Here is a 13,707-nt window from a genome sequence, read left to right as displayed (position 1 = left end):
CCGCTCTGGACCTGCCATGGGCCCCAGGTTTCTCCCCTGTATGGTCCTTTGTCTTTTGAAACCAAGTGAGTCCTGTGAGAAAGGATGTCTTTGACTAAGGCTCTCTTGTGCTCAGTTCTAAAGTCCCTGGTTGGTGCAAATAGGTAACACACTTAGCTGTTAACTGAAAGGTCAGAAGCGTAAGTCCACCCAGAGGGGCCTTGTAAGAAAGGCCTGGACATCTGCTTCTGAACAGTCACCGTAAACCCTATAGCACCCAGTTCTACTCTGATACACATGGGTCATGATGAGTCGGAGCCGACTCGACAGAACTGGGCTGTTCCTCCGTTCTGTGACTTTCTTTTGTGGCAAAACATCAGCCTCTTTCTGACCCTGAGTTTCCCTTGTCTCTCTACAGGTCCCATGGGTGCTATGGTTATTCAAAGTCCAAAATACCAGGTCACCAGGGTGGGAAAATCAGTAAGCCTGAGTTGTTCTCAGAATCTGAATCATGATGCCATGTACTGGTACCAGCAGAAGCATAGCCAAGCTCCAAAGCTGCTGTTCTACTACTTCGATACAGAACTTAACAATGAAACAGACACCTCTGATAACTTCCAACCCAGTCGGCCCAACAGTTCCTTCTGTGGGCTTGGCATCTGCTCACCAGGTGTGGGGGACTCAGCCGTATACCTTTGTGCCAGCAGTAGAGACACAGAGATGAGGCCTTGTCTCCCCTCTGCTCATAAACCTCCTGTACCCCAGATAAAAGGGCCTTCTCTAGGGCCCACCCTCCTTCTTACGGCAACAACAGGAAGTGGGTTTATGGCTGCTATGATCTCATCTGTAAGCAGGAGATAGGCATAAACCTGCAAAAACCATTGTCAGGTATGCAGAGAGTGGAGAAGTGGCTACACTCACCTGATGTTCAGTTTGCAGTATTTTCCCCAACATTCATTTTGTGCTATTTTCCTCAATACTCAGTTTGTGGTATGTTCCCAGGATGAACTTTATTACACACTCTTCCTTGCACCATTGATTTAAAGTTAAATGCGTTCTGTCTTCTTCAACAGAAAAATAAGAACTCCTTTCTTTTTTTTATTTGTTTGTTTTAATGTAAATTAAAACCAGAAACCAAACCTGTTGCTGTGAAGTGGATTCCAACCCATAGCAAACCTACAAGACAGGGTAGAGCGCCTCATAGGGTTTCCAAGAAGCACCTGGTGGATTAGAACTGCCGACCTTTTTGGTTAGCAGCCAAGCTCTGAACGAATGCATCACCAGGACCCCTAAATCTAAATTAGAGGCTTAGAAATACAAGAGGCGTCATGTGAAGGATTGGGGAATCCCAATGCACATGAACTTGATTCTCTGGCAGTTGATCAACTCTGACAGTCTTCAGTATGCCAGAAGGATCCATGGGCTTTCAGCACAGACCTGGGGCAACTTGCACACTAATAGGAGAATGAAAGCAGAAATACCCCCTAAATAAAAATACCCCAGGGGAGAAACCATCTTAGAAAAAAAGGCACTACTCTAGACTGCTCATATCTGGAGTTGGAGGTGATGTTGGAATGGTCAAATGAAAGCCCAAAATAGTTAAATCAGACTGCAAGAGAGTTTGTTTGGAAATCTATAGAATGGAGTCATTTGTGTGGAAGAGGACAATAAATCCACTGAGTCACAAGAGAGCTCCAGGCAAAGTCAAAAAGGAAGGTTCCAGGAGTGAGGGAGATGGGCTTCCCATGTCTAGCTAAATGGAACTCCTTGTGCCTGGTCATAGGGGAGTGTGATGTCTTATAATTCAGCCCTGGGTAAGAATGGTGTTCTGAATTCAGGCAAAAACCATAAAGACTGATAAGGTTGTCCACCTAAAAATGTAAAATCCTCTACATTAAAAAAGTACGATAATCTAGAAAAATATTTCAGGGGTAGTAAAAAGAGGTATTTACATATTTATAATGTGTTTAATGATGGTAACGACAGTAATAATAGCTGTTGTTCGATAAGCACTTAGTATAAAGAGGCACTAAGCTTGTTTCTTTTTTTTAACATATTTTAGCTTGTGTGAGGAAATAAAGAAGGAAGGAAGGCAGAGACCATGAGCATTCTTTTTCTCCCTCCTCCTACCCCCAGTTCTGTGTCACAGAAACTCTATTCCGGGCAAGCGCAGCCGATTGCCCTGTACTCCCCACTTTCAACCAGCACCCACTTGTAGGTTGGAAGTTCTGCCCCAGGCTCAACAGGCCAAGAATACTGGGACCAGTCTTCCTCACCCGGCTTGTTCATGGGGAGCATATTCCACATAGGGAGAGGCAGACCAAAAAAAATGCTGACTGCCACACCTCCCCCAGGGTACCCCACTCATGGAGCAGGGGTATTCTTCTAGGAGATTCAAAGAGAGCCCAGCCGAAATCTTTGTCACCCCTGTAAGGACGGGAGTCAGGGAGACTTCACCATGCCAAGGCCATGCCCTCTGAGGAGTGACAGCGTTGGAGACTGCACACAGCAGAGGAAGTTGTCTGTTCCAGCCAAGCCACTAAACAAACAAGTAAACAAACAAACAAGGAGCAGGCTGGAGCAGAGAACTCAGTATCCAGAGCTGCTGAAATACATGACATAAAATGTTTAGATCCATTCAAAGTACTGAAAGAAAAGAAAAAACAAACTTGTCAACCAAGAATCTTATACCCAGCAAAACTATCACTCAAAAAAATGAAGGTGAAATAAAGGCATTTTCAATAAACACAAGCTGAGAGAATTTGTTGCTACCACACAACCTTATAAGAAATACTAAAGAGAATTTTTCAAGCTGAAAGCAAGTGATATCAGTGACACTTGCCCTGTGATTCTAGCCCACCTAATGAAACAAAGAGCACCAGGAAAGATGAAGATGTAGGGAGTTATAGTAGAGAGTGTAATTGCCTGTTTCTTCTTTGTTCTTATCTTAACCCATTTCAAAAGCAATTGCATGTACAACAATATGTATATAATTGTATCATTGGGCCTGTGACTACAGAAATGTAATATATTTTATAATAAAAGCACCTAGGAGGTGAGTGGGAGCAAAGTTCTGTTGGAGAAGAAAATGATGTTTGCTGCTGTCAATTGCTGTGGAGTTAATTTCGACTCATGGTGACCCCCTGCACGTCAAAGTAGAACTTTGCTCCATAGGTTTTCCAATGGCTGATTTTTTCCAAGCAGATTATCAGGGATTTCTTTCAAGGCACCTCTGGGTGGTTTAAAACTGTGAAACTTTTGGTTAGCAGTAGGGCACAAGCCATTTGTAGATCAAATCCACAGGAAGAAATGAAGAGAACCAGAAATGTAAATAAGAAGGTTAACATGACAAACTATAAATATAAACTAGCTCTCCTTTTCTCTCTCAGCTTCTTTAAAAGACATAGCAGCGTCACAAGACAGAATGTTTGAAATGAAATGAGCACGAAAAAGAATAAACAATATATATAAATCATGAATCACAAGCATAATTTTGAAGTTAAACCATGTATATTGTAGAAAAATACAGTGTGATTCCAATTATAAAACAAAACAAAATGATACAAATTTTAGATATGTTTACAAATGTGCAAAAACTAGAAAGAAATTCAAGGGATTAGTAGGAGTGTTTAAAATAATGGTCGCCTCTATTGGGGAGGGAGAGAGGAGGATGGTTTAGGGAAGAGAACTGACTACAGGATACTGCACGAATTGTACCTATTCATCTGCTTTTGAGTACATAGGTATTAATTTTATTAAAATCCTTTCTACATTATTTATAGTTAAAATATTTTTACATGTTCAATATAAAACATTTTTTTCAAAAGTGAAATATGAATATATGAGCATGTAAAGGCCAGGAAAAATCCACATAACACTATTGGTTGATTACCTGGAGTGGGTGGGAATTTCTGAAAAAGTAGAAAGCGTAGGGGATGGAAGACAAGAAAAGCATTAAAGTATTGTCTGAGACCTTTTTTTTTTTTAATGGAAGAAAAGCAGAGACAGAGAAGCACAGAAAGGCATGTTAAGCATGATTTACCTAGAAATTAACAATGTCACATGGTCTCCCCTTTGAGCGAAGGTAAAGCTCCCTCCCGTGTTCTGTGAAGTACTCTTGTCTCATAGAGACCCCATGTGTGCAGAGTAGAACTGTGCTCCATAGGGCTTTCAAGGCTATGGTCTTTCAAAAGCCGATTTCCAGGCCTTTCTTTCAAGGCACATGTGGGTGGGTTCCTATCACCAATCTTTTGGTTAGTAGTCATGTGCGTAACCATTTGTATCATCCAGGGACTCCATAAAACATCAAAACAAGACACAAAAATTGCTCAGAAACAATCTGGAATGAAGTCTTACAACTATGACATGGCCGACTTTACAACTGATTTCTCTTTCCACCTTGTTTGTGTCATGATTCTTCCTTTTCATAAATTGTCTTCTCCATTTCTTAGATCTCATAGTATGTAGATTATAGATTCTGATTGTAGTCTTCCAACTACATTGAGAATGGCCGATTTGACTTTCTCTCAACCTACATTATAAAATCCAGAAGACAGGACAGATTGGCTCTGCTTTTCTCAAGAAAGTGCTCTTGGAAAACCCAACTCTAGTTACAGGGGTTGTGTCGTTTTGAACAGCGCACCTGGGGCCTGGCCCTTTGACTTTATGGATTAAGAAGGGAGGATTTCGGGGAAATGAATTCCCAGATTAGGCACCTGGGCACCCAATAGGTGTCCATTACAAGTCAGCAGGGGAATTGTCAGTGTATTTGCTGGATAAAGAGACCCCAGGAAAAGAGAAGGAAATGGCAAGGAGATCAAATGTGAACTTTCAGAACAATGTCCAAGCCAGTGAATGCTCTAGTTAATCTCTTTTTAAGGGGTTAAACCTGGGCAGCAGAAAAAACATACTAATTTTAAGTGTGACAACATCAGAATCTGCGAAGTCACTTATTGGTTTCTATAAAGCTGAGGGAGAAGAGCAGACTAGTGTGTTATCAGTGGGAAGGTACCGGAGGTGCAGACAAGTAAACAGTTCTCAGGTGTGTGATTGAAATGTAGTGGGGACAACACACTCAACATCGATACAGGTGTAGCGAGCCGCTGGGTTATTAACTCACCTAGGTGGGTCATTACATTTACACAGAGCAGACCAAGAATTCAACATAGCTCTGTTAAAATTATGTAATCCATTCTGGCCACAAAACTGGCCATTTCTAACCACCCCACCACTCAGCTACTCAGCTTTGGAAAAGTCATAAGTTCTGTCTAGACACATCTTCCTTTTTTCACTATAAGCTGAACTAATTTGTCTTACCCTCAGAAGTCCAAACCTACTTCTTTTTTCAGACAAAATTTCATTCTGACCCCTTGAAACAGCAGCTCTCACTTTGCTGCTGTAATTTTATGGCCCCTTGTTAGAGCATGAACAAATCAGTCTCAGAAGAAACACAACGAGAATGTTCCTTAGAAGTGAGGATGGAAAGTCTTCTACTCTCACACTGTGGACCTATCATCAGGAAAGAGCAATCAATAGAAAAAGACAGCAAAGTAGAAGGTCAACAAAAAAGGTGGAGACCCTTAAAGAGATGGGCTGACAAAACTGCTGAAACGATGGACTCAAACATAACAAAGATTGTGAAGATGGCACAGGACCGGGCAATGTTTCATTCTGTTATATCTAAGGTTGCCATGATCCAGAGCCAACTCGACAACAACTAACAATATTTCAGATTACTTTTCCAGCTCTCCATAAGGAGTGTTCCTTAGTGCCCCATTCTTGGTTCCCTCCAAATCCACTGTTACTCCTGGTGCCCAACACCTTTGCTCTTGTCACAGGGGAGTCATGCTGTCAACAGCCTTCTCTTGGACCCACTTCCACTCTGATGAAGCTGCTGTCCTACCAGTCCAAACTGCCTATGACCAGACCAAAAAACATGTTTACTTCTTTGCCTGCTTGATCTCTTTGAAGAATGTGGCAATGCTGACCATACAATAAGTCTGCAGATGTCTCTCAGCTGTGTCATTCATAGGCTTTCCAATTAACTTTTTTATTTTCTTTTGTTTTCTTGAATGCGGTATTCAGAACCTAAATTTTTCCATTGAATCTTCACTTTCCCAGGAAAATTCCTCTTGTTCTCTTTACATTTTAACCCTTTAGTTTAAGGACTTAGCTGTTCATCTTTCTTCTTCTTGTTGTCAGTTTAAACTTTTAAAAATCTCTCCTCAAAACCTATTAAAATGTCATGTGCAGACAACTTGCCCAGGGTCACCTGAGGTACAGGTATAAGGCCTTTCCAGGGTGTGGTCAGAAGTTGAGAGTCAGAATATCTGGAGGTAGGCTATGGGAATACGTATAAATTTTACTAAGCCTCTAATGATTTCTTGTTAGTGGTAAATTTGAGGACTACGATCACAGGGACTTTAAAACCCATTGCCATTGAGTCCATTCAGACTCAGCGACCCTATAGGACAGGATAGAACTGTCCATAGGGTTTCCAAGGCTATAAACTTTACGGAAGCAGACTGCCACATCTTTCTCCCACACAGCGGCTGGTGGGTTAGAACTGCCCACCTTTCAGCTAGCAGCCGAGCACTTAACCACTGCACCACCAGGGCTCATAGCCAGACTTAAGGGACTAATAAAACAGCAGCTCCACCTAAGCTTCTACCATTTTGTCCTTGCTCTTTTTCTTCTCTCTCTTCTTTCTTTTTTCCACTTGCTCTTAGGTTTTCTCTAAACTTCCACTTTCCAGAGGCCCCTGAAATGGGGCTGGAGGTTTGTTTGCATTAACCATGTAAGAAAACAAAGATAAGGTCAAGAATTTGGACAGAGGTCCCTCCTCTGTGGAGGGAGCCCTGAGGTTGGGGTGTGTCCAGGGAGGGAGGTAACTGTAGAATGCACTTTGCAGGCCAGGGTCACAGCATCTCCTTTCCTCTCTGCCTTGAGCATTGGGAACCAGTGCTGGGAGACCCCATCCTGCTCATCCACGTGGACACCAGGCTCCTCAGCTGGATGGCCCTGTGCTTCCTGGGGGCAGATTAGCTTAGGGACGTGGGAGAGTTTGAAGAAAGGATGCTTCTCCAACTAGTTTGCCCTGCATGCTCCCTGACCTCGGTCCTCTTCTCCTGCAGGCCACACAGAACCTGGAGTCCTCTAGACCCTCCATCACAGGCTCACAGAGGTGGGCCAGAAGGTGACTCTGAAGTGTGACGTCCCCCTTCTGGTCACATATTTGTGTACTGGTACCAGCAGAGTCAGGGACAGGGCATGAAGTTTCTGATTTCCTTTCAATATCAAAAAGCCGAGGTGGTGTCAGGGATGCCCAGGGAGTGGATCTTGGCCAAGAGGCCCAAAAGGCCCTTCTCCACACTGAGCATACAGCCTGAGGAGCATGGGGACTCAGCGGTATGCCTGCATGCCAGAGGCTGTGGGGGCACCACACAGTGTGGCCAATCGCTCAGCCCATGCACAAACCCTTGGCTTTCTCCCACTCCTGACTTTAAGAACACCTTCCAGCTTGGTCTTCCCTCCACAGAAGCAATACGAAGGTTGACTGTTGTGGTTCCAGCTGCTCCCAGTGGAGAGAAAGACCGTGAACGATGTCTTCAATCATCACCATGGGTGTGCTTTGGGGCACTGGCTTCTGAAACACCTAAAAAACCACACAGCATCGGGCAGTCTGAAGAAGACAAGCTTAGAAGTAGAGGCTCCAAGACAAATCTTATATATATACACACATACATACATATATATATATAGTGCATGCATATATGTATTTATATATTATATATGTACAAGAAACCCTTTGCCGTCAAGTCAATTCTGACTCATAGCAACCCTGTAGGACAGAGTAGAACTGCCCCATAGGGTTTCCAAGGAGTGGCTGGTGGATTCGACTGTGGATCTTTTGGTTAGCTGCTGAGGTCTTAAGCACTGCACCACTAGGGCTACAATATATATGTACCTATGTGTGCATATACATATATCTGTTTAGATATGTTTTATTCATATATTTATACATGCGTATGTGTGTATGCATACACCTATATGTATATGGATATTACCAAAGGACATTGAAGAAAGGCCAGGAAACAACCAAGAGGATGAAATTGACATAAATAAACACCTAAAACTGGCCAGAGAGGAAGTGGCCAATTGGAGGTAAGACCCTGGTGTGAGGGCCCTCATGGACCCAAGTGCAGCCACCATGCTCTGCTCAGCAGCAGACATGAGTGGTGCGTTGATTTCCACAGCTGTTGCGGGTACCTGTGACCGAATCCAGGGGTCCCTCTTACCCTGAAAAAGATGACGGGATCTAGAGGCATCCTGCAGGACCAGAGTGTCTGCGAGCTCCTCTGGGCAATCAAAGCATCACCATAAGCAGAAGGTAAAACAGACCGGCCAGTCGGAGGAAGCTTCCTGGGGCGTGCGGAGGTACCGCCCCCAGGGCAGAGGAAAATACAGAGGCCCTGAGACCCATGAGGAGGCGCACTGACTCCTGTCTCTTGGCCTCAGGCTCCTCATATTCAGAATTAGGGAGCCTGCATTGAGTGGCTTCAGGATCCCTGCCGCTGTTCATCTAGCCTTCTAAGGATTTCATATATTCACCTTGGGAGCCCCCAGAGTGTTCCCCTTCCCCTCTCTCCTCAAGTGCTGGGCACACAAGGAGACCCCTCCCCGCAATGGCCAGACAGGCCCTCTGCTCCGTGGCCCTTTGTCTCCTGGGAGCAGGTGAGTGTGGGCTCAGGGAGGGATTCCTGCCCCACCTGCCATGATCTGCTCTCAGCCCCCCAGGGACAGCAGCATCAGCACCTCCTCTCTGGGCTACAGCTTCTTTCTCTTCCCTCACAGGCATCGCAGATTCTGGAATCTCTCAGACCCAAAATACCCGGTCTGAGAGAAAGGACAGAACATGACCCTGAGCTGTGAACAGACTTTCGATGACTACTCCATGGACTGGCACCAGCAGGACCCAGGGCAGGGGCTGAAGCTGGTCTACTACTCACCTGTGATGAATGACATCCAGGAAGGAGGTGCAGCTGCAGTCCACAGTGCCTCTCGGCAGAAGAAGGAGTGCTTCCCTCTGGCGGTGACACGGGCCCAAATGACCCACACAGCTCTGTACCTCTGTGCCAGCAGCAAGCCACAGAGAAGCACGGCCACCCCCTCCCCGTGCACATAATTGTCCCAACCACAGGCCTGGCCATTCTGTGTCCACACCCTGCCCTCCTCCTACAGCCCAGCCAGGCACACGAAGCTGCCGCTGTTATATAAAAATGAACTAAAAGGAGGGCATATAAAAATGAAAGCAAAATGCTTTGGAGAAAACCCTCAGGCTCTTTGCAATTGCTCTTCATTTCCAGGAGTAATCCTGCAGGTCAAGTAGTCCAGCACACGCAAAGCAGAGAGAAATTCCCTAAATTTCCTAGGACCCATTTCCACGGGCCAATACTCAACTATGACGTCCACTACAGTAAAGTAACTCGAATTAACTATCCTCCAGTCTCCACGTTGCTTTACACAGAGACCTGCGGGCAATGATCAATAAACACTTCCAGGATCAGGCCCATCATTCTATGAGGTGAACTGTCATGCCATAGACCTGAAGTAAATGCCACATGGAGTGAACAAAGGGGTGTCCTCATCACCAAAAATACCAAACCCACTACTGTGGAGTCGATTCTGACTCATAGCTACTCTATAGGACAGAGGAGAACAGCCTCATAGGGTTTTCTAGGCTGTAATCTTTATGGAAACAGACTGCCACATCTTTCTCCTGTGAAGCGGCTGGTGGGTTCAAACTTCCTTTCAGTTAGCAGTCGAGTGCTTAACCACTGAGAAACCAGGCTCCTTTGTCCTCTTCACAGTCATGAAGAAACACTGCACCTACAGCCTAGGATTTCTTACGCTTACCAGTAGCTGTCATGATTAACCATGATTTGTCTTGGTCTGATAACTGAAAACATTGCACAGAAGAAAAAAACTGACAATAACATCATCCACTACACAGATACCCCCTTTCCTTTTATACAGCTAAGAAAGTTGCGTAGTTGTTGTTGTGAGCTGCCATCCAGCCGATTCCCACTCATTACAACCCCGTGTGAAGGTGCATAAGCCATTTCAAAGCTCCAAGTCTCAGCTTATCTCTTATAAAATTAGAGGCTGGGTTAGAAAGCCTGAGTCCTCTTTTGGGAATGCCTGGTTCTCTGACCTTTGAGAAATGGATGCAGGTTGCACCATTGGTGAGCTCATCCCAAGGGGGCAGATCAGAGCGTTCCTCAGGAGAGCCCCCTAGGGGTGCAGAAAAGAACGCAGAGCAGGACCCAGTCTCTTGAGAGAAAGTGTGGTGAGAGGCCAGCCGTGGAGGATGCTGGTGCTGCTTCTGCTCCTGGGGCCCGGTATGTGCATCATGTGGGTGTGTGTGTGTTTGTGTGGGTGTGTTTGAGTGTGTGTAAGTGTGTGTATATGTGTGAAGGAGTGTGTGTATGAGCGTGAGAGTGAGTGTGCTTATGTGTGTGCATGTGTGAGAGTGTATGTGAGTGTGTGTATGAGGTGTGTACAAGTATGTGTGTATGAGTGTATATGTGAGTGCCTGCATGAGCATGTGTACCTGTGTGTATATGAATGTGTGTGTATGTGTATATGTGTGTGAGCGTGTAAGTGTGTGTATATGACTGTGTGTGTCTGTCTGTGTGTGTGCGTGTGACTGTGAGAAGGTGCGGCCGTGCCCTCCAACAGCTAAAGGGCAAGGTGAGAGATGACCAGTCAGGGGGCTGGGGTTGTGATCCTGAGAGCAGGACAGGGAGATTTCACAGAACAAATAGGGCTCTCTGGAGCTGGGGGAAGAGTGGGGAGTGAGGCTGAGGTATCTTCTTGGGTCAGTTAGGGCTCCTGGCCAGCAGCCCCTCACCCTTGGCCTCTGTGTCTCCAGGCTCCATGCTGGGTGCCCTTGTCTCTCAACACCCGAGCTGGGCCATCTGCAAGAATGGGACCTCAGTGGAGATCAAGTGCCACGTCACGGGCATCCAGGCAACAACGATGCTCTGGTATCTCCAGCTTCCAGAGCAGGGCTTCACCCTGATCGCAACTTCTGTCCAGGGCTCCGGCGTCACCCACGAGCAAGGCTTCACTGGGGCCAAGTTCCCCATCAGCCACCCAGACTTCACGTTTTCAAATCTGACGGTGACCAACGCACAGGCTCAGGACAGCAGCCTCTACTTCTGTGGTGCCAGTGACACAGTGCCAGGCAGAGATCAGGGACCTGAGCAAGAACCTCTGCCTGGACGCCCCCTTCTGTTCCCCAGGGGTCCGTGGGCCCTGTGGGAGGGGTGTGCAGGGTAGGAAACCACAGCTCCTTGAACTGAGACACCTGTGAGTGTGTGTGTGTGTGTGTGTGTAGAGAGAGATTGAGAGTGTGTGTGTGCGTATGTGTAGATAGGGAATGTGTATGTTCGTATGTATATATAGAGTGTCTGAGTGTGAAGTGTGGGGGCACCTTGTGTGAAACCCAGAAAATGGGCATGGCGCTGGCTCTATAAGTGACCACTGACATGGAGACATCCCTGGACTGAAAATTATAAAACCTGGATGGTTGTCCTGACTCTGCCACATGTTAATCATGGAAAACATGATTGGAAAAATTCACTATAGGTAGAAAAAAAAATGTAATAATAAAATTCCTGAGATTTTTGTGGTAAACGTGGACTTCAGCTTTCCTGGACTATTCAACACCATCTTCTCACCATGTTGGGCCCTCGAGATAAAGAGGGATAAGTCAGCCAAACAAGAGCTTCACTCATGAGAACATTTCCATGATGAACTACATAGTGCTTTGCTTGATGAATGAACAGGTAAGAACAGGTACAGGGAAGGTGTTGGCTGAGCTAACTCTTGAGAGAGGAGACTAAGGAGAGAGAAGGCAGAGGAGCATATAAGGGAGACTTCCAACAACACGGCTTGTCTAAGGACCTAGAGAGCTCTGTCAGAAGCCAGATGCAGATAAGTGAAGCAGTGAGTGCAATCCCTTGCACAGAAACCTTTCCCTAGGGAAAACCAAATATTACACTGACCACTGATCTTGTATGACCCAGAAGGAAGGGGGAAAAACAAACAAACATGCACATGCGTTTAATAGAAGAAGAAACATATTTGACCAATAAACAGAGGAAGAGATATTTAATTTTATTGGAGATCAGGAAAATTTGAAGTAAGACTTAACGATATGCAAGCTTAGATGCATACGATTATTGTCTTAGTTATCTAGTTGTTGTTTTTTTCCTATAACAGAAAGACCACAAGAGGATGGTTTGAACAAACAGAAGTTTATTCTCTCACAGTCTAGTAGACTACAAGTCCAAATTGAGGGTGTAGCTCTGGGGGAAGGCTTTCTCTCTCTGTCAGCCCTGGGGGCAGGTCCTTGTCATCAATCTTCCCTTGATCGATGAGCTCCTCAGCACAGTCACCCCAGGTCCAAAGGACAAGCTCTGCTCCTGGCACTACTTTCTTGGTGTTATGAGGTGTTCCTGGTGAATCAAGGGGTTTAGGAATGTTCAACTATATGAGATAATGCCTAACTGCCTCCAGATTGTTTCTGTCATTATGCTCCCACCAGTGATGAGCAATTCATCCTGCCTATCCTCACCTTTGCCAACACTCAATGTTGTCTTTTAATACTTTCATAATTGTTATGGATTGAATTGTGTTCCACTTGGTTAGGCCATGATTCTAAATATTGTGTAATCATCCAACATTTTGACATCTGATGTGATTTGCTCTGTGTTGTAAATCCTCCATCTATGATGTTAATGAAGCAGGATTAGAGGCTGTTATGTTAATGAGGGAGGACTCAGTCTACAGGTTTACACCCAGGGAGACTCTCACATACACACACGGAAGGACACAGATGTCACGGTGCTCTTAAGTAGCTCTGGCCACAATAGCAAACCATGAAACCACACCGCATAGGCCTTGACAGGAGTGAATAAACACAGAAAGAAAGTGCTACATCTAAAAAAGAACTATACATTTAGATCATCAAAATGCTCTAGGATTTTACTTTGATGGTCCTGGTCCAAGAAGGACAAATTTGGATGGAATTGCAGTCAATACTGTGGCCATATTTGCCCAAGGGAATGGATGTGAGCTGAGTCCCCAACAGTCAGCAGGGTTGAGAAAGGCAAGTCTGGACACAGCCCCAGTTCATGCCAACTGACACAGGGATCTTGTACTCTTAAGATGGTCTAGGACGATAATGGTGTGGGTAGAAATACAGGGAAGTGAGGGATTTAAAATATGTTTAGGTAGTCAAACAAAAGGATGGGTAACTGGTTAGACATGGGAGTCACTAGACAGGGAGGCAGTGGAGATGACTACTAGAGCTGGGTGGCTTGGGAGAGCCAGGTTGGGGAAGACCACGATTTACTTTCAGACCAGGTGCTGTTGGGGCAGAAATCCCACAGGAAGTACGCAGGAATCAGCTGGATGCTCAAGAACGGAACCGGATGGAGGGAGAGACTCAGCACATTTACCACATCTGGAGAATGAAATTGCATACGATCCCTCGATGAGCAAATGTACAGGGAGAAAGGCAAAGAGCTTAGAATAAGACACTCAGGAGCACACTCCCCTTGAGTGCAGCTGGAGAGGTTAACGAGGCAACTGTCAGTTCATATTAATGGCCGGATAATGGTGTAGCTATAACAAAATTCAGCGGAGGATGCTGGCAGG

The 13,707-nt window shown here is 45.3% G+C and overlaps 1 long non-coding RNA gene and 1 gene segment (V, D, J or C); one reads left to right on the top strand and one right to left on the bottom strand.

Moving 5' to 3' along the window:
- Positions 1-13,707, bottom strand: part of LOC111747724 (uncharacterized) — a 100,242-nt gene that overhangs the window by 24,063 nt on the left and 62,472 nt on the right. The window lies entirely within an intron of this gene.
- LOC100675043 (T cell receptor beta variable 20-1-like) lies at positions 10,340-11,777 on the top strand. The segment is given in 2 exon segments: positions 10,340-10,379; positions 10,913-11,777. Coding segments are annotated over 2 exon segments (441 nt in total).

Source organism: Loxodonta africana, chromosome 8, assembly GCF_030014295.1.
Source record: "Loxodonta africana isolate mLoxAfr1 chromosome 8, mLoxAfr1.hap2, whole genome shotgun sequence".
Taxonomy (NCBI): domain Eukaryota; kingdom Metazoa; phylum Chordata; class Mammalia; order Proboscidea; family Elephantidae; genus Loxodonta; species Loxodonta africana.
This window is presented reverse-complemented; position numbering and strand designations above follow the sequence as displayed.